Source organism: Carcharodon carcharias, chromosome 21 (assembly GCF_017639515.1).
Source record: "Carcharodon carcharias isolate sCarCar2 chromosome 21, sCarCar2.pri, whole genome shotgun sequence".
Lineage (NCBI taxonomy): Eukaryota > Metazoa > Chordata > Chondrichthyes > Lamniformes > Lamnidae > Carcharodon > Carcharodon carcharias.
This window is the reverse complement of record NC_054487.1, coordinates 81,536,038-81,560,601: the sequence shown is the minus strand read 5'-3', so window position 1 is coordinate 81,560,601 and position 24,564 is coordinate 81,536,038. Positions and strand designations below refer to the sequence as shown.

At 44.2% G+C, this 24,564-nt stretch overlaps 1 protein-coding gene across 1 annotated transcript; it reads right to left on the bottom strand.

The window, feature by feature from the left end:
- Positions 1–3: 3 nt before the first annotated feature.
- LOC121293077 (glioma pathogenesis-related protein 1-like) lies at positions 4–21,877 on the bottom strand. The gene is made up of 5 exons (XM_041215672.1): positions 21,683–21,877; positions 11,728–11,973; positions 9,956–10,068; positions 160–245; positions 4–74 (listed from the first exon to the last, which is right to left on the bottom strand). Exons 1-5 carry the CDS (start codon positions 21,845–21,847, stop codon positions 4–6), a joined length of 681 nt encoding a protein of 226 aa, XP_041071606.1. The 5' UTR covers positions 21,848–21,877.
- Positions 21,878–24,564: the final 2,687 nt, after the last annotated feature.

Here is a 24,564-nt window from a genome sequence, read left to right as displayed (position 1 = left end):
TTGCTAACAACTGAAATAAGCTACTGGTATTAGTATTAAAAACATACGGTCAATTGCTTCACGATCTGGATCACCTGATAAGAGAAAGAGAAAAGTGAGAGACAAAAATTCACTATAAAAATAACATAAAAGGATAAAAGTATTGACTACTTAACTTACTGCACAAACGGCTCCTGCAAAAATCGTCACCACAACCTGTGCAAGGTGGTCCTTTAAAATATGGTGCCTCTCCTTTACGATTTCCACTGTGAAAAAAAATCAATAGAATCACAAGTTTTTGTGGTCCTTAACTTTGTTTTCAAACAGTAAGGTTAAAACAAGCTGGATACAGCAATTCATGAAGAATGACTTACGTGATATTCCCAAGACAAGTTAGCATAAACTGGGAACATCATATACTGAAAAGAGGCTAAACATTGTCTCCTGGTCATTGTGTGAAAGGTGAGACAAGTGTTTGTGATATACATATATATGAAAGTGATGAACAGGAAAAGACCAGTTGCTCTAACAAGCCTGGACCATACTGCCAGGGGGTAACTTAGCACCTTGAAAGAATCAAGATGTGGGGAACCTGCCTCCTCCACCCTCTCACTTCCTGAGAGGGTGGTGGAGGCAGGTTTGATCAAGATATTCAGAAGGGAATTAGATTGCTATAGGAAAATAAAGAACATGCAATGTGACAGGGGAGTGGCATTACGTAGAATGCTCTTTCAGAGAGACAGTGCAGACTCGATGGGCCCAATGGTCTCCTGCTCTGTAAAGATTCTGGGTGGGAAAGCAGAGATAATAGATCAGCTATAATCTTTTTGAATTGGTGGCAGGAGCTCAAAGGGCCTTATAGCATATTCCTGATCCTATTGATTCCTGTTGCCCTCTCACCCCATAAGCAGTCATGCATTCTCATGGGGCAGGCATGAGAGAGGCAAAAATAACAAAGAAAACCTTACGCCAATTTGAAAAATGATACTGGGAAATTCCTCTCCTTCTCCCCTGCCCACAAAGGTAATCAAACAAGTTCCAGCGCATTGACTGGCCACCTACTTTCTGCATGCATTCATTACAGAAGATGAAAATTCCAGCTGTTTGAGCCTAAAGTGATCAATAAGGAGTAATTTTGGCTTTGTGTATTAGTGTGAAATGTGCAATATTGACATCAATGGAATTGGGAAATAGTCTTTAAACAAGTAGCTGACCAATGTTGCATGTTTCACATGATCACCCAAAATCAAATTTATCCACAGGGAGTTTAGAATAATCCTGATGACTTATTGCTTATTTCCATACGGTAACCTCCAAAACCAAGGACAGAAGTCTTCCACACACATCAGGGTGATACTTTATCACAGCAAACAAAAACCAACAACAGCTTGCACTTATATAGTGTATTTAATGTAGTTAAACATCGTTATGATGCCTACTATAAGCCACAGGCACAGCAGGAAATATCAGGACAGATGACCAAAAGCGTCTTAAAAGAGATGTTGAGAGGTGGCGGGGTTTAAGGAAGGAATTCCAGAGTTTATGGCCAAGCTGGCTGAAAGCATAGGCCAGCTACAGTAGAATAATCAAAATTGGGGATATTGGAAGAGCACAGCGATCTCAAAAGATTGTACAGCTGATCCCAGCTGCAGAGATAGGTAGGGACAAGGCCAGGGAGAGATTTGAAAAGATGAGAATTTTAAAATTGAAGCATTGTCATACCAGGAGTCAGTAAAGGTCAGCAAGCATGGGGTGACGGTTAAAAGAGATCTAGAGTGAGTTAAGATAAAGGCAGAAGTTTTATATAGGGTGGAAGATGGGAGGCCAACAAGGACTGCATTTTTAGTTAGGTCTAGAGGTAATAAAGGAATGGATGGTAATTTCGGCAGCATATAGGTTCAGGCAGGGACAGAATTGGGCTACGTTATGGAAGTGGAAATAGGTAATCTTGGTTTGGAAAAATGCTCACAGAAAATCATCTCAATGTCAAATACAAAACCAAGGTGCCAGGGATAGAAATGATCAGGGAATGGAGTTTGTGATGAAGAACGGCTAAACATCCCAATATTTAGTTGGATGTTGAACAATCAATGTGACAAATCAAAGACAGCGGAATGGTCCAAAAAAGTGGTGGAGGGATAGAGCTCAGATAGCTTAGTTTGTAGAGCATCAGACTTTTAATTTGAGGGTCCAGAGTTCAAGTCCCTGCTTTCTGTGTAAAATCATGAAGGATAAGTAAGGAGAGAGAGCTTTGACTAGCAGAAAGATCGGTAACCAGAGGACACAAATTTAAGGTCATTGGCAAAAAAAAGACAGAAGGGAGATGAGGATAGAACAAGAGGATGGGACTGACTGGGCTGCTCCATTGAGAGTTGGCATGGGTTGAATGGCCTCCTGTGCTGTATTGACTCTATATGGAAGTGAAGGATGTGTTTTTGAATGGAATTTTGAATTTTTGCTGAAGAGTAAAAAATAGGTGAGAGATGGAAAGAGGACAAGAACAGATCCTTGGAGGATTCCAGAAAAGTGTAGGCATTGGAGCAGAAGCCATTACAACTGCTTCTTTGCTATGATTCAATAGATAAGAACAGAACCAAGCTAGGATAGTTCCACCCAACTGGGCAATGGTGGGGAGGAATTGGAAGAGGATGCTTGGTTAACTAAGTGAAGGCTGCAGGTAGGCTGAAAAGAATAAGGAGGGGCAGTTTATCACACTCGCAGATACAAAGGATGCCATTTGTCACATTCACAAAGGCCATTTCATTACTGTGGCCTGGCTGGAATCCTGAATGGAAGAATGGAACATGGAACTGCCGGAAAGATACCCATTGCACTTGTAAAAAAAATCTATTCAGGATATAGTACACGCCAGGTGCACTAAAATTTTCCTTGCCCAATAGCCATTCTCATTGCTTGATCTCGTTATTGTGTTCCTTGCATGAGCACAAAATGAGGATTTTTCTCCCTAAAATCCATGTACATTGCCTTAACCTGTGGTTTTGTATATCTGTAAGACTACCCTCCTAGCAGCAATAAAACTGGTGGAAAGTGGCTTGTCCAACTGGTAACCTTCAGATGTGTCAGAAAGAATGGTGCAGTAATCAATATGTTTATTGATGATGCAAGATCAGAATGCATAGTTCCTCAAACTGTTAATCCAGAGGGCTGCCTGTTCTCCATTGAGGGAGACTCCGGAAGAAATATTACCAGAGCTATTGGGTGTGAAAGAATGACAGCTATTGAAAGTTTGCCCTGCCCAATTGTACATGGGTCATTGGAGTGCAGGTGTCTTTTCCATGATACGGTGTTGTTCTTTATGATAATCTCAGCTCATCCACACTTGGTTGACTGAACCTTGTGAACAGTTAGGGCAGCTGTGGCTTCTCGGAAAGAACCAACATTGTTGTATATGCTAATTATAAATATGGTCATCACCCTAGAAAATCAATCCCATTATCTGTTATTGTCTAAGTTACTCCCATGTTTAATATTGTTATGTTACTCTGCCAAACATGAGGCTCACTACTACCCATGGATCCCCCAACCCATCTGCTGCTGGACTGTAAACTTTACCTTTCTATAGTATGTTTCATGGCCAGGAATTGTTTTTCTGATATGCTACGGTCCTTATCTCTTCCATATCTGAGCTTATATTGACCATCAAATTCTGCAACATTTTTTCCACTCACATGGTCTATGGAATGCCTTCTATGTCTCTTCATCTCATACATCCCGCGTGATCCACGCAGCCATCCTGAGCTGCCAATGTCTACAATGGCTACTTCAGCCAATACAAAAAAGCAATTCCTCGCCATCTTTGTATGCTTGAAGCGTATTTCAGCAGTAAACTGGAGAACTTTCAACAGGTAATGTGGTCTGCAGACACATCACTGATGTGCCTTGGGTTGATTTACTATGTTAATGGATGTTCTATACCAACTGTGCCATGTAGAAAAGTTTGTACAGAAAAATACCTTTCACCACAAGTTCATTAAGAAGTGGTTTGCACATAACATCCTCAAGGGTGTGTGGGAAAAGTAGATGATGGATACTGTCTGACAGTTCCCAGTGCAGACTGTCAAAAGTCGCTTGATAAGATGCCTCATCACTGGAACTTTCAAACAAGCATCAAGCACATCTTGGCCGGTAGTGAGAAGGGCCCTTCGTCAGATCCTTCCTGCACACCCGGAGTCGCGGCACCATTACATGCTATCCTCAAGGCAGATGCAGTGGCGAATGGACTGTCACCCAACTCCTTTTGGAATGTTCGTTTTCAAAGATGAACTGGAAAGAGATGCAGTGGTTTTGTTCAGGTTCATCCTGAGTGGCACTGTAAGGTAAGAATCGGTGCTCTAAGTCTGTTCCCAGAGATATACACCAAGAAAAACATCAACTGCTGTTGGATAACCATCAACTTGGTGAAAGACACTCTTTGGTTTCTGAGCGGAACTTGTTGGTCTTCCACTGCAAAGAGCTTTAACTAAGTGTTGCACACTGGCACATTCAAGGATTACCTGCTGAGGACGTGCTAAAGCTTTGGGCAGCCTCCAGAAAGAGGAGAGGTCAGTCTAAGGCCCTCCTGCCATAGTATATTGAGGGTTTGGGACCTACGTAAAGTCCTTCAGGCTGTAAGCACCCAACGAATGTTTGACGTGAAATGTAAATGTAACCTGTAATTTTAAGTGTAGTGAGGTACTGTACTGAAAGAGATTGCACTGTACTGCATTTTATGTAATGTCAAATTTGAACTTTTGTGTCATGCACTTATACAAATGTAATGAATAAAAATATATTTCTGGGAAAAAAATGTATTCTAGATACAATGAACTCCTTTTGTATGTGGGAGAGACACATCACAAACATGGTTGTTTCCAGTCTGTCCAGGTAGCACTACAATATCCAGAGTGCATTATGAACTCTCTGACCCCTCTTCCCCACCCCCACATTTGTCATCAGCAAAGCAGTGTTCTCAATTCTTTGTACAGAAGTTCTATGAATTCAACCTTTGTGAAAGAGAGATGCATCATAAGTTTTCACCCCACTTCCTAGATCTGCAGTACCCAATGTGTGTCATCAAACTAAATTCACAACGAAGTGAGGTGTGAATACTGAACAAAACCAAAATTGAAAAGATTTATCTTTTTGATCAAACTTTTGGTCATTTGCCCCATTATCTCAATTTTTTTGAAAAATTCATTCATGGGATATGGGCGTCACTGATTAGTCCAGGATTTATTGTCCATTCCTAATTGCCCTTGAGAAGGTGGTGATGAGCTGCCTTCTTGAACCACTGCAGTCCATGTATTCCAGGATTTTGACCCAACAACAGTGAAGGATGGGCAGTTTAGTTACAAGTCAGGATGGTGCGTGACTTGGAGGGGAACTTGCAGGTGTTTGTGTCCCTTTCTTCTCCTGCCCTTGACCTTCTAGATGGTAGAGGTCACGAGTTTGGAAGATGCTGGCAAAGGAGCCTAGGTGAGTTGCTGCAGTGCATTTTGTAGATAGTACACACTGCTGCCAATGTGCGTCAGTGGTGGAGGGAATAAAAGTTGAAGGTACTGGATGGGGTGCCAATCAAGCAGGCTGTGTTGTCCTGGATGATGTTGAGCTTCTTGAGTGTTGTTGGAACTGCACTCATCCAGGCAAGGGGAGAGTATGCCATCACGTGCCATCCTGATTTGTGCCTTATAGATACGAACATAAGAAATAGAATCAGGAGTACACCATTCGGCCCCTCAAGCCTGCTCCGCCATTCAATAAGATCATGGCTGATCTTCTTCCGATTTCCACATTACCATCTAACCCCGATACCCTTTGATTCCTTTGCCTAATCTATCTACCTCTGCCTTAAAAATATTCAATCACCCCGCCTCTACCACCTTCTGAGGCAGAGAATTCCAAAGTTGCATAACCCTCAGAAAAAATTTCTCCTCATCTCTGTCCTTAAAGGGCAACCCCTAATTTTAAAACAATGCCAAGTCTGGACTTACCCACGAGAGGAAAGATCATTTCAATGTCCACCTCATCAAGGAAGTTCAGGATCTTGTATACTTCAATCAAATCACTCCTCACTCTTCTAAACTCCAGTGGAAACGAGCCCAGTCTGTCTAACCTTTCCTCATAAGACAGCCCAATCATTCCAGGTATCAAGCTAGTAAACCTCCTTTGAAACGCCTCCAATGCAGTTACATCCTTCATTAAATAAGGAGACCAAAACTGCACACAGTACTCGAGGTGCAGACTCACCATGCCCTGTCAAACTGAAGCATAACATCCTTACTTTTATGTTCAATCCCTCTCATAATAAAAGATAGCATTCCATTAGTCTTCTTAATTACTTGTTGTACCTGCATACTAACTTTTTGTAACTCATGTACTAGAACACTTAGATCCCTCTGCACCTCAGAATTATGCAGCTGTTCTCCAATTAAGTAGTACTCTGCTTATTTGTTCTTCCTCCAAAGTGAACAATTTCACATTTTCCCACATTAAACTCCATTTGCCAGATCTTTGCCCACTCAACCTATCTATATCCATCTGCAACCTCCTCACGTTCTCTTCACAACATACTTTCCTACCTATCTTTGTGTCATCTGCAAATTTAGCTACCATGTCTTCACTCCCCTCATCTAAGTCATTGATGTAAATCATAAAAAATTGAGGCCCCTGTAGAGCCCTGTGAGGCGCCACTCATCACATCCTGCCAATCTGAAAAAGACCTATTTATGCATACTCTCTGCTTTCTGCCAGCCAGCCAATCTTCCATCCATGCTAATAAGTTATCCACTACACCCTGCACTTTTAGTTTCTGTAATACTCTTTGATGTGACACCTTATCAAATGCCTTCTGGAATTCCAAGTATAGTACATCTACAGGCTCCCCTTTATCCATTGCACATGTTACTCCTTCAAAGAAGTCCAATAAATTGGTTAAACATGATTTTCTTTTCACAAAATCATGTTGAATCTTCCCAATTTCCTTGAGCTCTTCTAAGTGCCCAGCTATAACTTCCTTAATGATCGAATCTAATAACCTCCCACAACAGATGTCAGGCTAACTGGCCTGTAGTTTCCTGTTTTCTGCCTCCCTCCCTTCCTGAATAGATGATGCACAGGCTTTGGCAAATCAGAAGGTGAGTTACTCTCCGCAAAATTCCCAGTCTCTGACCTTCTCTTGTAGGCACAGTAATTATATGGCTGGTCCAGTTCAGTTTCTGGTCATGGTAAACTCCAGGATATTGATAGTGATGGATTCAGTAATGGTAATGCCATTTAATGTCACAGGGAGATGATTAGATGCTCTCTTATTAAAGATGGTCATTGCCTGGCACTTGTGTGGTGCGAATGTTGCTTGCTACTTATCAGCCCAAGCCTGAATATTGTCCGGGTCCAGCTGCATATGGACACAGACTTCTTCAGTATCTGAGGAGTCGTGAATAGTGCTGAATATACGAAATAACAGAAGTAGGCCTTTCGGCCCCTCGAGCCTGCTCCACCATTCAATATTCACAGCTGATCTGTTTGTGTTTTGAATCCCACATTCCCATCTACCTCCAACAACCTTTGATTCCCTTGCCTAACAAGAATCTAACTACCTCTGTCTTAAAAATATTCAATGACCCTGCCTCCACCGCCTTCTGAGGCAGACAGTTCCAAGACGTACAACCTTCAGAGAAAAAATGTTTCCTCATCTCTGTCCTAAAAGGGCAACCCTTAATTTTAAAACAGTGCTCCCTAGTTCTGGACTCACCTACTAGATGAAACAACCTTTCCACGTCCAACTTGTCAATACCATTCAGGATTTTATATACTTCAATCAAGTCACCCCTAACTCTTCTAAACTCCAATGGAAACAAGCCCAGTCTATCTAACCTTTCCTCATAAGGTAACCCACTTATTCCAGGTATCAATCTAATAAACCTCCACTGAACCACCTCCAATGCATTTACATCCTTCCTTAAATAAGGAGACCAAAAGTAACACAGTATTCTAGATGTGGTCTCACCAATACCTTGTATAACTGAAACATAACATCTTTACTTTTATGTTCAATCCCTCTCATGATAAAGAATAGCATCCCATTAGCCTTCTTAATTACTTGCTGTACATGTACACTAGCTTTTTGTGACTCATGCACTAGAACACCTAGATTCCTCGGCACCTCAGAATTCTGCAGCCATTCTCCATTTAAGTAATACCCTGCGTTTTTTATTCTTCCTGCCAAAGTGAACAACTTCACAACTACATTATTGCCGAATATGTGCCATTTGATAGCATTGTTGACGACACTTTCCATCAATTTGCTGATGATCAAGAGTAGATTGATGGGGCAGTAATTGGCTTGATTAGATTTGTCCTGCTTTTTATGGACAGGATATTTGTGGAACCTCCTCCAGTTAGTTGTTTAATTGTCCACCTCTATTCATGACTAAGGTGGCAGGACTGCAGAGCTTAGATCTGATCTCTTGCTTTTGGCATCGTTTAGCTCTGTCAACTGCATGCTGCTTCCACTGTTTGGCACGCAAGTAGTCTAGTGTTGTAGCTTCACCAGGTTGACACCTAATTTTTAGGTATGCCTGGTGCTGCTCTTGGCGTGCCCTCCTGCAATCTCCACTGAGCCAGGGTTGATTCACTGTCATTGGAGAAACAACAATATTTGTGACCACTTCTTTCAATGTATCAATGCAGGGCACAGGTTAACGTACTAACGGTTGGTGTCATTACAGACCAAATGATCCCAAGTAGGCTCTGATGGTAATGGTAGATCATTGCTGTAGGTCTGGAGTCAGATGTAGGCCAGACCAAGGACATTAGTGAACTAGATGGGTTTTTACGACATCATTAGGCTTTCAATTGAATTCAAATTTCACCATCTGCCATGGTAGGATTTGAACCTGAGTCCCCCAGAGCATTACCCTGGATCTCTGGAATACCAGTCCAGTGACAATACCCCGACACCTCCCCTTACCAATGAACATGGTAGAAGGAAGGACACAGACAAGGCAACCATGGTGGGGCTGGAAAATCCCGGACCGTATCTCAGAAATTAAAGTTATGAAGAAGAGATAAAGAAGTAACTTGTTTTTATTGGAAAATATGTGAAATATAGGTAATTTATAAACATTTCCAAAATTATTCAGAATAAACATTTTTGTGATCAATGCCCATGCATATTCTTGCCACTTGGTAGCAATGTAGCTGCTGCTAGGATAATACTTAGTGAAATTTAAAACAAGTGCAAATAACTCAGATTGCAACAAATCTGAAGCGACAAAGGGAAGTGATGTAGCAGTGTGACATTTTGTCAAAAATCCTGCAATTTTCTACTTTTACCATGTGTAATGCAATTTGCTAGCCAAGTATTACAACTTTTAATCAAAAGTAGAAGTACATTACCCAGAAGTAATGACATTTTCTGAGCAACAACCAATCAATTGTTCTAATTTTTTTTTAATTCATTCACGGGATGTGGGCTTTGCTGGCTGGGCCAGCATTTATTGCCCATCCCTAGTTGCTCTTGAGAAGGTGGTGATGAGCTGCCTTCTTCAACCGCTGCAGTCCATGTGGTGTTGGTACACCCACAGTGCTGTTCGGAAGGGAGTTCCAGGATTTTGACCCAGTGACAGTGAAGGAACGTCAGGATGCTGAGTTACTTGAAGGGGAACCTCCAGGTGGTGGAGTTCCCATTTATCTTTTGCCCTTGTCCTTCTAGGCGATAATGGTTGTGGGTTTAGAAGGTGCTGTCTAAGGAGCCTTGGTGAATTCCTGTAATGCATCTTGTAGATGGTACACACTGCTGCTACTATGCGTCAGTGGTGGAGGGAGGATGTGGTGCCAATCAAGCAAGCTGCTTATGTATGATATTAACTGCTAAATTAATAGTGGTTTTCTGCTTTTCATAAAAAATCAGCACATTCAGACTATTTAAGTCATTCAAATAAAGGTAGTGTTACAAATTAAAACAAAAAAGACTTACCAGGGTGAGTAATTACAGACAAAAACTGTTCCATCTTTAATTTCAGAACTTTTAATCCCATTGGGACAGTGATTAGCTGCACAACCAAGTTTATAAGTTTGTCCCCAGACAAGCTGAAAAAGAATGTAAAGATTACTCAATGTTCTTTAAATAAAAAATAAATTTACCAATGTGGTAAAACAGAAAAAATATTTTTTCCTTTTAAGTGTTTTAATCTGGCATCAAATAAATATGTTTTCTTCTATATTCTGTCCCTACTTGTCTTCAGTTCATTTTGACAAGGGAAGGTTCAGTGAAAGTAAGGAAACATATATTTTTGCAATGGGCTAATGTCTGAAGCTCCCTCATTTGTAGGCACCGGGAGGGACTTTAAGAAAGTAAGTTCACTGTCATTGGAGAAACAACAATATTTGTGACCACTTCTTTCAATGTATCAATGCAGGGCACAGGCTGATGTACTAATGGTTGGTGTCATTACAGACCAAATGATCCCAAGTAGGCTCCGCAAGCCCTGTGAAAATGTTTTGTCCAGAGCAACAATGGCAGCACTGTTAGCACACGAGTGGCTGCTAATCATAGCTTCTTTTCAAGAACCAGCTCATGTGATCTAGGTCCCAAGGCTTCTCAGCCGAGATCAGTCATTTCTCTAAACTCTGTGGATAACTGGCGCTCTCCTCTTCCACTGTGAGGTTCATATTTTTACTAGTATTCAGTGCTTCAGAATTCCGAATAACTATTCTCTCCCAAATAGATGTCTTTTAAGTTGGTAAGGTGCATAATAAAGTTTGTGATGAATTGGTGGGAGTTGTGTCTCCAGAAATGCTTGGGTGGTCACCAGTATGCCAACCTCTTCATCTAAGGCACTCTAATGATGTAAAGGACAGAACAGTTTTATGAGCTGTGTATCTACTGACATTCAGCCTGGAAGAAATAGTAGTTGAAGAAATAGTAGTTGCATATAAAGGCATTGCAATATTTTGAGAAAGCGTATAAACTGATGCTATGGACGGAATTTTCTAGTCGCACCAGCGGTGGGAGCTATGGCAGTCAAGAGCAGAAAATTTGGAATGAGGCCAAAAGTCGAATTTCTGCCAGTGGGAAAGCAAGTTGGAATTTCCCCTCAGCACTCTCATGGCAGACTAATTGCGGGTCAACTTTCCCACTACTCCATATCGAGAACCCCATTTGTTGGCAACCCCATAATTTAACATATCATGAATGTTCCTTAAAAATGCAACTTGCCAGAATTGCATTCTCCCTCCTAATTATCTGCCACACCAGCAGGAAATTAGACCAGTCTAATTCACGGCTAGATATAAGTGGCCTGCACCTACCCACCTTCACTTCACTCGTGACTTTGAGGTGTGCACAACATTGTAAGCCTATTGCAACAGCGCTGCTGCCTTCTCTTGCCGCTGCTCCAACTTGTCACCACTGCTCTCTTTGTTGAGACTGATGGATTCGCATACAGGGCTACTCACACTGGGTGCTGTCAGGCACAGGCAGGGTTGCTTACACTGGGGGCTGCGGATTCGCAGGCAGGGCTGCTCACACTGGGTGACATGGGGCACAGGCAGGCCTGCACAAACTGGGTGCAGGCAGGCTGCACTCTAGCAGGAGAAAGAAGCCAACCCAGAGCTGCAATTTCCACTCCCTTGCGCAACAACGTGCCCCCAAAGACCCCATCCATATCCTCTTGACTAGTAGGGAATGTATGATAGAAAATATCTTGCACAGTGAGAGTGTATAGTGGAAGCATAAGTATCAATTACCTGAGTATAATGTTTGCAGTTGCTTTTATTGCATTTGTTTGCCTCAAAATCAAAATGAGTTCCTTCATTGTACCACGCTTGAATAGCATCTCTGACAGAAAAGCTGCCTGATACAGCATAGATATTTTCTCCTACAGTTTCATAAACTGGATGGCCTTTTCCTTTTGTCTGTAGGTGTGGATTATTTCTGAAGTTGCAAGTCTTGCTCCATGCTCTTGCAGTTTTAGCGAGACCTGCATCCCAGCTCTAGATTTGTGGAAAAAAAGTTACAATACCATAAGGACATTTCATATCATGCACAAAATTTTACTCTGAACTTCATCAGTCCAGTTCTTATAGGCAGTAACAATAAAATTCAGTGATAATTATGTCAGTACCATTTTTACTGCCACTCACTATGTGTTATACATCATTTTAGCATTCTGATCAACAGCTACTAGGGTTTTTAACAAATGAGTTTAACAGCACCAAAGAAGCCACTGATCTATTTTTCTTGACAGTTTACAGAATCAATCATCTCACTCACACAACTATAAACTAAAACACATGGGAATTCTTCTCTACACCATGTGACAAAAAATCTTTCAAGCGACTACTTTTCACAATGTAAATATGAGCCCTAAACTTCACTTCATGGGGCTGTAAAAGTTATACTACCTATACTGGCGCCTCAGCTATTCACCATATCATAGAATAAACCTCAGGAGGCCATTTAGCCTAGTGTGCCACTTTTGAAAAAGCTTTCCAATTAGTGCTACTCATGCTCTTTCCCCATACCCCTGGAAATTTTTCCCCTTCAGTTGTTCATTCAATTACCTTTTGAATAAAGGAAGAGAAACTTAGATGTCCAAGTCTGCAGATGACACTGAATTAGAAGGCACAATAAGTTGTGTAGATGGGAGCAGGAAGTTACAAAGAAACCAAAGAACATAAGAAATAGGAGCAGGACATAGACTGGTAGGTGAATGGGCAAAACTGTGGCATATAGAGCTCAATGATAGGTTGTGTGAGGTTAGCCATTTCAGATCTAAGGCAAATCAGAACATTAGCTTAATGCTGAGAGATTAGGAGCTGTGGAGAATATTACGACCGGGATGGGAGAAGGGAACGAATGATCAAGCCCCTCCACACCGCAGGCCGTACCATTAGTAAAAATTTTAATTTTCTCACCAAAATGGCCAATTGTGTACCTATACCTCTAGTACCCAGAAGAAATTCTAACCAGGCTTCTTTCAAAGATTCAGAATTATTAACTTATTTTTTAAAACAAAACTTCTTTTAACAAGTTGCAAGTACTGGCTAACACCCAATTGTAATCAGGAAGTATAGCTATCTATCTCTTTCTAAAGAAATCCTCCAGCACACACACAGCCACAAACAAAGGACAAACAGATAGATTCTCTCTGCAGAGATGGGTTTTGGAGGATAGGCATTACAAAATAAAGGATAATGTCTGCAGGGTCTCGACGCTGTCAACCTGAAGTTTTCTCATGCTCAGACGGACTGCTGGTCCCGGTAGATGCCTGGAAGTTCCCACCAACTGGTTCAGCTTTGCAGGTCCAAATGCAGGCTAGTTACACTCAGATGAGGTTAACAGTCACACACAATTTTAGGCAAGGTAGGGAGAAGGAGCCTTCTTTCCTCAGCTTGTTCTCCAACAAGACTGCCTCCAAAACAAGCAGGTTCACAACTTAAGCCTTTTTTTCTCTCTCCCATGTGATTACCTTTTTTGGCTCCCAGCTTCATTAATTAAAGCACTTTGCAGTTCAACACAAACTCCTCCTTCTCAAGATCATAAGACGTAGGAGCAGAAGTAAGCTATTTGTCCCATTGAATCTGCTCCGCCATTCAATGAGATCATGGCTGATCTGGCTCAAGTACCATATGGATCAGGTGATTTATTGGAAGAGGCCTGCTTGTTGACAGTTCCAAGGTGAACTTATGGCCTTTTAAAAAAAATCCTAGGTTAGGATCCGGATGACCAGATCATGTCAGATCCTTCCATTTTGTAAAAGAAAACTTCAGATGATTCTAATAAGGGGGAAAAAAGAAATTTTTGTACATTGAACAGCAAAAATCTCTTCTGTATCAGTTAGAGTATGTATTGGGTAGTGCTATTGTCACTGAACTAGAAATCCAGAGGCCCAGGGTAATGCTCTGAGGACCCAGGGTCGAATCTCACTATGGCAGATAGTGTAATTTGAATTCAATACAAATCTGGAATTAAAAGTCTAATGATGACCATGAAACCATTGTTGATTGTCCTTAAAACCCATCTGGTTCACTAATGCCCTTTAGGGAAGGAAACTGGCTTACATGTGATTCCAGGCTTACAGCAATGTGGTTGACTTTTAGCAAACCATTCAGTTGTATCAAACCGTTACGAAGTCTATAAGGAATAGAATTATGGCATGAAGGAGCCCTAGCAAAACTGGAGTCAATGGGAATCAGGGGAAAACTCACCGCTAGTTGGAGTCATATCTAGCACAAAGGAAGATGGTTGTGGTTGTTGGAGGTCAATCACCTCAATTCTAGGACATCACTGCAAGGAGCTCCTCAGGGCAGAGTCCTAGGCCCAACCATCTTCAGCTGCTTCATCAATGGCCTTCCTTCCATCATAAGGTCAGAAGTGGGGATGTTTGCTGATGACTGCACAACATTCAGCATCATTCGTGACTCTGCAGATACTGAAGTAGTCCAGGACCAAATGCAGCAAGACCTGGACAATGTCCAGGCTTGGGCTGACAAATGGCAAGTAACATTCACGCCACACAAGTGTCAGGCAATGACCGTCTTAAACAAGAGAGGATCTAACCATTGCCCCTTGATATTCAATGATGAATCCCCCACTATCAATATCTTGGGGGCGGGGGGTGGGGGGGGAGTAAAAGCAAAAACTGCAGATGCTGGAAATCCAAAACAAAAATAAAAATACCTGGAAAAACTCAGCAGGTCTGACAGTATCTGCAGAGAGGAATACGGTTAATGCTTTGAGTCCGTATGACTCTGTTCTGTTGAAGAGTCATACAGACTTGAAGCTTTAACTGTATTCCTCTCCGCAGATGCTGTCAGACCTGAGTTTTTCCAGGTATTTTTATTTTTGTTTTTATCTTGGGGGGGGGGGGGGGGTGTTACCATTCACCAGAAACTGAACTGGAGTAGCCATAAAAAAATTGTGGCTAGATGGGCAGTTCAGAGGCTAGGAATTCTGCGGCAAGTAACTCATTTCCGGACTCCCCAAAGCCTGTCCACCATCTATAAGGCATAGGTCAGGAGTGTGATGAAATACTTTCCCACTTGCCTGGATGACTGCAGCTCCAACAACATTCAAGAAGCTTGACACCATCCAATACAAAGCAGCCTGCTTGGTTGGCATCCCATCCACAAACAGTCACTCTCTTCACCACCAATGCACATTGGCAGCAGTGTCTACCATCTACAAGATGCACTGCAGAAACTCACCAAGGTTCCTTAGGCACCACCGTCCAAACACACAACCACTATCATCTAAAAGGGGAAGGGCAGCAGACACATGGGAAAGCCACCACCAGGAAGTTCCCCTCCAAGCTCACCATTCTGACTTGGAAATATATCGCCATTCCTTCAGTCACTGGGTCAAAATCCTGGAACTCCCTGCCTGACAGCACTGTGGGTAATCCTACACCACACAAACCACAGCGGTTTAAGAAGGCAGCTCACCACCACCTTCTCAAGGGCAATTAGAGATGGGCAGTAAATGCTGGACTATCCATCAAAAGCCACATCTCATGAATGACTAAGAACATGGCTGATCTCATTATGGCCTTAAATCCACTTTCTTCTGTTATTCCCATATCCCTAAAAGTACCCAAATATCAATCAATCACTGTTTTGAATATATTCAATGACTGATCATCCACAGCACTCTGGGGTGGAAATTTCAAAGATTCACAATCCTTGAGTGAAGAAAATAAATTCAATATCCACATTGCATCCAATTCATAAGTTTGATCCAACATTTCACTAGTTTTGATTTGATTAATCGATGCAGAACACAGTGCAGAATCTACCTCTCTAACTTTGGGCATTTTAGCTCTGGCACAGATTCATTTACATTTTCTGCAACTTCTGTTGCCAAGCCATTTGAAGAAACATATTCTACATCAGTTTTCTCCGTGATTATCCACAGAATCAAAAAGATCAAACTCCACCTTATTCAAACCCTCCATGCCTTTTCACAATTATAAGTAAAATGGAAATTCAAATTTGACCCATAAGGAAGTTATATTTGCATCCTTGTTTTCAAAATGTATGCACAGGGAACCTGATGAACCGTGGATCAGCTGTATCACCTCCAGTGCTCCTTTTTATTTCTCTCACCTGGGATGTTGAATAATTCCAGGGGCCTGCCAGCAGGATATGATTTCCGTTCAAATTTCTATTTGTTGGGTTTTGTAGTTCATTGCCTACCTAGGGTCCTTTTCCATTGATGAAGAGAGAGCCTAATCCCGGAATCCCCAACGTCAGCAACCTGGACAGGGCAAGGTGACTGCAGTAGGACCAGAGTGCCTGTAGGGGAATTTAATGTCCTGCAGATCCTTGAGTAGGAATCCCTCCCTGAGTGTACGCTGAAGCTGCTGAAGGCTGAGTAATGATTGTTATCAACTCGTCTGGTGCTGGTGAAGTGAGATGTAACCCCCCGAACATGGCTTTACTTTTTCCTGCTTTCTCCAGCCACTCATGCACTTTTCTGAGTGCTCGGCTCACATGCTGCACTCAGTTGCTTACAGTCTGACCAGAGTTTTCCTCCTGAACAATCACATTCACAATCTACAGCCTTGCTCCTCTGCTCTGTACTTAATATTTTTTAAAATTTTGAAACATGGTGAAGGATTCCATGGTCTAATAGCCTTGGTTCAAGGCTCTTACCCTTGATTTTGCTTCTTTCCTGGCTTCTCCTCTCTCTGTGCTGTACCCAGCCGATGATGCTGCAGCCTCTGCAGGAAACAATGGTTCCCCTCCCCACCAGAGCCCCATTCTCGTGATTCTTGGTCCTCTTCTCTTCCCTTTCTTCCTCATTCCCTGAGACCCCATCTCTTCTCCCCACTGACTCGGCAGCCCCCTTCAACTGGGGGGTCCAACTCCCTGTGGCCACAGCTCTGTGTTAGTGGTTGGGTGATCTCTCAGTAGAAGGTGCACACTGTGGTGGAGAATTTTATTAACAATCTCCACCTAAATAATCAAGTGGCAATGCCCTGGAAATCCAAGCCCCATTTCACAAGAGTACCAGGTATTTTGGTACAGTTCCTGGCATTTACAGAATGGGAGTACTTTATCTCGTATTTGTAGTGGCAGTGAAACCCCCCTCCATTTCTGGAGTAGAGCTGTATAAGCTTTCAATCCTAGAGATTGTTTCTCTATTGTAACAGGTGTTTAATAAAGAAATCTCACTAAACAACAGCTATTCTATCATCTCACTCAGCTTCATACTTGTGTCTCTCAGATTTTCAGTTGCAAGCAGACATGGCTTATTTGAAACCCTGTGCGTAGTTCATAAATTACAAGTGTTTGTGGCTTCGCAGCAGGTGATATCTATTACAATACAAGTTATTTGAGCTGCTCAATAAGTGTCTGTTTTTGGAGATGTTGGTTTAGTACAGGTTTTAGTGTATAGGGAAAATAATGAAACGTTGGAAGTAATTGTGCGGAAATGGGTATTGCAGGTAAGTGAGTTGCAGCTAAAAGGTATAAATGTATTAAAGTTTTGCTTTAATTCCTTTTGTGTCAGCTATTAATTGGGAAACCCCCATCCTGCTATATCTGAGGTCCTGGCTCAGGTCAATATTTGCTGTCTTTTAATATTTATTAGATCTGCCTAATTTGCTGATTCGGAACATGGCGTCTCTCTTTCTTAGAAGAAATTCTGAACACTGGAAAGTGGAATCTCACCCTGGAAACTACCTCAAATGAACAGTGTTATCTCAAACCAAATTGCTGCAAACAAATCATTGAAGTTCTAAATTAATTTGCATTGTCTGTAGCACACGCATTTAAATGTCCCATGTGAATGCTAATCTACAACATTCCTGTCCTATGAATTAAACCCCTAGATTAAGTTTAACTCAATATCAGCATAAAATATACCTAGTTTCTTACTAATGCTGTACCATAGTGAACAACTGGTTATGGTCACCTTTAGTTTTGTGGCTGACAGAACAGTCCGTCTCAGGGAAACAGTAGCAAAAGCAAAAGGGAGATTGAGGTGAGGGTCACAACCAGTGCAACATACAAACATGTTTCATTTTCTGCTCTGGAGTTGGTGATGCACCCTGACCAGACCTATGCTGTACCCAGCAGGAAGATCTCTAGACAGCCTCGTGCTAAACAGGGATACAATTGCCTATGTACCAAACACCAACCTCATCAGCCTGGACCAGAAGGCCTGAGAGAGTATTGCACACCTACATGGTGGATGTGCGCTCCGAAACGGGGTTTGGGGAGGGAATCTGCAACTGGATCCAACTGCTCTACACAAACATCTATAGCGCAGTTTCAATCAATGGGTAGGAATCAGAAAGCTTTCCAATTAAATCTGGCATCAGGCTGGGCTGCCCTGTCTCCCATCCTGTTTGTGTGTTGCATAGAAACCTTTGCTGAGTTCAACAGGAAGAATCCGGGCATAAAAGGAGTGACGATCCCAGGCAGTGAAGGAACTCAGATCAAAGCCTCCCTGTACATGGGACGACATCACCATCTTCTGCTCGGATCCGCTGTTGGTGCGCAGACTGATCAACATTTCAATCAGTTCGAACTGGTCTCAGGAGCCAAGGTAAATCGTGGCAAGAGCAAGGCCATGTTCTTTGAGGACAGGACTGACCAATCCTTTATCCCCTTCACCATCGGGTCAGACTGCCTGAAGGTGCTGGGGATATGGTTCGGAGGGACCAGTGCATGCATTAGAAACCGGAAAGAGTGAGTGGCTATGGTGAAAAGAAAACTGGGCATGTGGGAGCAACGCTCCCTCTCCATTGTGGGTAAGAACCTGGTCATCAGGTGTGAGGCACTCAGTGTTGCTGGACAGATTTGGCCCATTCCTCACTCCTGCATTGTGGCAATCACCCGAGACTCTTTCGCTTTATCTGGAGGTCAAAAATGGATCATATTCACAGGGACACGATATGCAAACCTCTAGGTAAAGGGGGAAAAAAACATGCCCAACATCACCCTCATCCTTATGGCCACCTTTGTGTGTAACCGAATCAAGCTGTGCATACACCCTTGGTATGCAAACACCAAGTGTCACTACGTGCTGAGGTTCTACCTGTCTCTGGTGTTGCAAAGGATGGATTTGGCCAAGCTGCCGCATAACGCTCCAAGTAGTTGGACCATGCTTTACCACCTGTCTCTTGTGGAAAAGTTTATGCAGAGAAACATCTTTGACCACAAGTCCATCAGGCAGTGCTTGGCACATATCATCCTAGAGGCCCTGCCAGAAAAGGAGATGGTGGATCCTGTCAGATGGTTCCCCAAAGCACACTGTGAAAAGTCATTTGGCAGAATACCTCATTGCCAGAACTTTCCAACAAGAACCCAAGACGTAGCTTGACTGATGGTGAAAGGCCCTCCCTGTCTGATCCTTCCTACATGCCAGGAGTCTCACCCCCTCTGCACGTTGCCCTCGAGGTGGCTGTGGTGGGAAAGAGACCATTGTTCACCTCCTTGTAAAATGTGCTGTTGCAACAAAGATCTGGAGAGAGATGCAGAGGTTTTTGTCGAGGTTCATCCCGAGCAGTTCTATGATACAAGACTCTGTGCTCCACGGGTTGTTCCCAGGGATGCACACCGAGACAAATGTCAACTGCAGCTGGAGGATCATCAATTCGGTGAAAGACGCTCTTTAGTCTGCCCGAAACTTGTTGATCTTCCAGTGCAAAGAGTCATCCCCGACTTAGTGTTGCAGACTGGCACATTCCAAGGTCCAGGACTAAATGCTGAGGGATGCATTAAAGTTTGGGACAGCCGCCGCATAGGCACAATGGGGAAAGCTCGCTGCTGTCTAAGGCCTTTCAGCCATTGTGCACCGAGGGGCTGGGAATTGTATAGACCCCTCGGGCTGTATGAGTAACACAATGTATGCAGTGAATACTACGCATATCACAGTTGTATTGAAGCACCTCAGAATGCAACATGATCTATGTAGATAACTTAAATACCATTGCACTGTCTGACTGTCTGTAATGACCATGTTGAAATGTCTGGAATGTTCATTAATTTGAAACGCCTCATGATCTATGTGGAAAACTTGAATGTGATTGCACTTTTTGTGATGGCCATTTTGAAATGTTTTGTAATGCTCTTTCAGATATTGTATGAAGTATATTTTTTTAAAATTTGTTTCATTTTTCACAGAGCAGGACACACCAGAGTTAAACAAATGACATTCATCAGGTCCAGGAGCAGGAAGAGAACGAATTGTTAACTGAAATGTTTTTCTTGCCCACCTCCACTCCCTTCTGGGACAGGTTTTCCATCAATTATACCAATGAAGCATCCAGTTTCAAAACATCATCTTGAAAACCCCTTATTACAGGAGACAGCTATTAAATGTTTAAATATTCAGTGAAGCATTCACCAGTAAAACTCAAAGATAGTGTAATCTGAACTGGTTTGGTGAAAGTTTCCATGTGAATTTTATAAAAACAGTGTAGTGAATGTGCAATATTATCCCGGTGTTCCAAAATACTAAACTCATTTTCTATTCCATTATCCACTGACTGGTTTGAGTTGATATGTGGGAGATTAAAATGATGAGGTTGATTGATGTTAACTTCAGCTATACTGAAGTCTATGGTTTTGTGTGGAGCCTGGGTTGGTCTAGCTGAACAGTTTCCATGTGAATTTTATGTTAAAAAAAAGTAAACCAGTCACTAATAAATCCAACAGGGAATTCGGGAGAAACTTCTTTACCCAGTGAGAATTTTGGAACTTGCTACCACATGGAGTCATTGAGGCAAATAGCATGTGCATTTAGACAAGATTAACATGAGGGAGAATGGTACAGAAGGACATGCTGACAGGATTAGAGTGGGAGGAGGTTTGTGAATTGCATAAACGTTAGCAGTTGGCTAATATTCATCACCCTAAGTTCACCACCTCTCAGGTGCAATTGCAGATGGACAATCAAAACTGGACTTGCCAACAATTCCTTTAATTAACTAAACAAAAGCCTGTTTTTCTGCTTCATATTCTGTGCAATTGCACCACAATATTAACATTTGCGGAATGTCGCAGCAAGCCACCTCGTTTCCGCAAATCTGGGTTGGACGAAATGCAAAATATTGGGTTAAAAGTTTCCGCCGATTTATTTTTTTTTTTTAACAATGACAACGATGGGCCAACCGCATAAACCTTGGTAATACTTAGCCCAGCGGTTCCAGACCACACACACTAAAAACTTAACAACACTAAAGGAGTGCAAGGGGGAATGTCAGCAGGTCCAATTCCCCTGAAATCCCCTCAACAGCAAAGCGCTATCTTAAAAGGTCTGGAAAACCATGTAAAAGAGAGTTTTAATTTCAATAAATAATTTTTCAAATAATCCCCCCACCCGACCCGACCCGACCAACGCAAGAGAAGCCGCTTCAAAACCGTCCGGCGGCGGCGGCGGCGGCGGCGCGCGCATTTCTCCAACCTTCCCCAGCGGAGAGCGGCCTTGAAACCGCCCAACCGTCCCACCTTTCCAGGCGGAGGGCAGCCTTGCGACCGCCTGACAGCCACAGCGCGCAAGCGCATCCCCTCTCCCGCACTAAAGCCTGCAATGAAATCACAATTCCCGCCATTTTCTCCCCTCACCGACGCTGAGCTCTCACTGATGGAAAGATCCGAGACTTTCTCTCCATCCAACTCTCCATTATTTCCCTCAAGTTTTTCTTTAATCTTTTCATTCCAACATTTTTTTTTCGGATATAATGTTTACCATTAAGTACATGTTACTGGCTCCAGGATTCACGGCGGAGCGGTGCCGGTTGTGCTCATTCGTACATGTCCTGACAAATTTCGCGTCTGTGGGGTATTTTTCCGCGGGCGACTGAATGAAAAGCAGCGACAGCAGCAAAAAGAACCGAACCACTATCGCCGCCATAAAGCGTCGCGACGTCCCGTCACAGATACTGTGCCCGAGGAGCAACCTGCACATGCAGAGAGGGAGGGGGGCAGGGGCGGGGCTCGAGTGGAGAGTGGGAGCAGGGGCGGGGCTCGAGTGGAGAGTGGGGGCAGGGGCGGGGCTCGGGTGGAGAGTAGGAGCAGGGGCGGGGCTCGAGTGGAGAGTGGGGGCAGGGGCGGGGCTCGGCTGGAGAGTAGGAGCAGGGGCGGGGCTCGAGTGGAGAGTGGGGGCAGGGGCGGGGCTCGGGTGGAGAGTAGGAGCAGGGGCGGGGCTCGAGTGGAGAGTGGGGGCAGGGGCGGGGCTCGGGTGGAGAGTAGGAGCAGGGGCGGGGCTCGAGTGGAGAGTGGGGGCAGGGGCGGGGCTCGGGTGGAGAGTAGGAGCAGGGGCGGGGCTCGAGTGGAGAGTGGGGGCAGGGGCGGGGCTCGGGTGGAGAGTAGGAGCAGGGGCGGGGCTCGGGTGGAGAGTGGGGGCAGGGGCGGGGCTCGGGTGGAGAGTAGGAGCAGGGGCGGGGCTCGAGTGGGGGCAGGGGCGGGGCTCGGGTGGAGAGTGGGAGCAGGGGCGGGGCTCAGGTGGAGAGTGGGAGCAGGGGCGGGGCTCGAGTGGAGAGTGGGGGCAGGGGCGGGGCTCGGGTGGAGAGTAGGAGCAGGGGCGGGGCTCGGGTGGAGAGTGGGAGCGGGGCGGGACTCGGGTGGGGAGTGGGGCGGGGCTCGGGTGGAGAGTGGGAGCAGGGGCGGGGCTCAGGTGGAGAGTGGGAGCAGGGGCGGGGCTCGGGTGGAGAGTGGGAGCGGGGCAGGACTCGGGTGGGGAGCGGGGCGGGGCTCGGGTGGAGAGTGGGAGCAGGGGCGGGGCTCGGGTGGAGAGTGGGAGCGGGGCAGGACTCGGGTGGGGAGCGGGGCGGGGCTCGGGTGGAGAGTGGGAGCAGGGGCGGGGCTCAGGTGGAGAGTGGGAGCAGGGGTGGGGCTCGGGTGGAGAGTGGGAGCAGGGGTGGGGCTCGGGTGGAGAGTGGATGGAGGGACGGGGCTTGGTGGAGAGTGGGTGTAGAAGCGGAGTTTGGGTGTAGGGGCTGGGCTTGGGTGGGGTGGGGGCAGGGTTGAGGATTTAAGTAGAGATGTTTGCAGTAATTGACCAGGATTTATGTTTGTGTTTGGGTGTCTAGCCGGGTGTCTAGTTGGCAGGCCTGACAATGGTGGGGTGGGGGGGGGGTGGTTTTAGAGGCAATTGGGCATAGGATAACCTGGGGAGGTGAGGGTGGTACAAGCCTTTGGGGGCGGGGGGGCTGTCCAACCATTAAAGTGGACAGCCTCACCCACCACCAGACTGCCCAGGGAATGCTGCAAGGCTAGCAACATTGTGTGGGCCTCCTACCACAGTGAGATAGGGCAAAAGGCCTCAGTCGACCATCCACCAGGCTGCCCTATTAGGATTTGTACCTAGTCGTAATTTTCAGAAATGTTTATTGTTTTATTGAATGTACACACAGAATACAGGCACAAGCAAGCATGCACTCCTGCAGTGAGGGATGTACCTCACACACTATCGACCCCACACAGCAGCACTCCCAGAGTACAAGTTCCTATCCTAAAGTTCTTACCCAGATATACCATTGCTTCACCCCCCCTCCCCACCTAGAGTAAAGATCAGTGGATGTCACTAACAAATAAATAAATATCATAAATAAGAACTTTTAAACTAATCTGTAGCTGGAAAGTAACATTAACCTTTTCACTTTTTTAACATATCACATGAACTTCCTAATCAAACAGTTAAATGATACACAGGTCTAGCTCTCTCTCTAAGGCAACTGGGCAGATTGCCAGTGAGGAATATTCTGCCTTGAGGAGCAAGCTACATGTTAGCTGGATCAGGTTTCATAGTCTCTGTAGTGCACTGGTTTTCTAACAATCCGGCCTCTATATGTGATTCTCTGTGGGCTCTGGGAATTATCAGTTCCAGACATGTCTGCAACACCTCCAGCGTCTGGTGGGTCTTGTAGCATGTCACTAGCTGGTGAAACTTGAGAGCTGACATCCTCAAAGTCTTCCACATTTGAAGCTTGTCCCCTGATAGGTTTCAGATGGCATCTGTTCTGGTGGAAGATGCCCTTCTCCGATTGGATTAGGTAGGATCTTAGAGTGTCAGGCGGCTGCACCACCATAGCTTTGGTCGTCCAACCTTGCTCTTCATCCAGCTTCACTACAAACTCTTCACCATAACATAGGGTGGGCAGTTCTTTAACAATGTCATCTGATGTAAAAGTGTGCTTTAGCTGAGTTGTCAGCTTTCTGGGTAAACTTGAAGTCACGTAATTTAGGCAACAGGTTTCCTTCTGTTGTGAGAACGCTAGTCCTGAGCTTTCTGCCAAGTCTGAGCTGTGCTGGACTAAATTCAATTGCTTGTAATAGAGTAGCTCTGTAGCTCAACAGGGCTGACGCAGAATCTTCTTGGTAGTCTGCACAACTTGTTCCGCTTCTCTATTGGCCTGTGGATAGTATGGACTGGTCATTAAATGTTAAAAGTCATGCACTGTGGCAAACTCAGCAAACCCCTTGCCTGTGAACTGGGACCCATTGTCAGTGACAAGTTTGTTTGGACACCCCCAACGAGCAAAGCTATTCTTCAGTTTGGATATTACAGTGTCACTGGCCATGTTCGGTAAGTAAGCCAATTCCAGGTACCTGGAGAAGAAATCATTGACA

Excerpts from the sequence above, each read along its gene's own strand:
- LOC121293077 (XM_041215672.1), bottom strand. The coding sequence starts at position 21,847 with ATGGCGGCGATAGTGGTTCGGTTCTTTTTGCTGCTGTCGCTGCTTTTC. Across the intron at positions 11,974-21,682 it reads CCAGTAACATGTACTTAATG|AGCTGGGATGCAGGTCTCGC; the intron begins GTAAACATTATA and ends CCACAAATCTAG. Across the intron at positions 75-159 it reads TTGCAGGAGCCGTTTGTGCA|GTGATCCAGATCGTGAAGCA; the intron begins GTAAGTTAAGTA and ends TTCTCTTATCAG.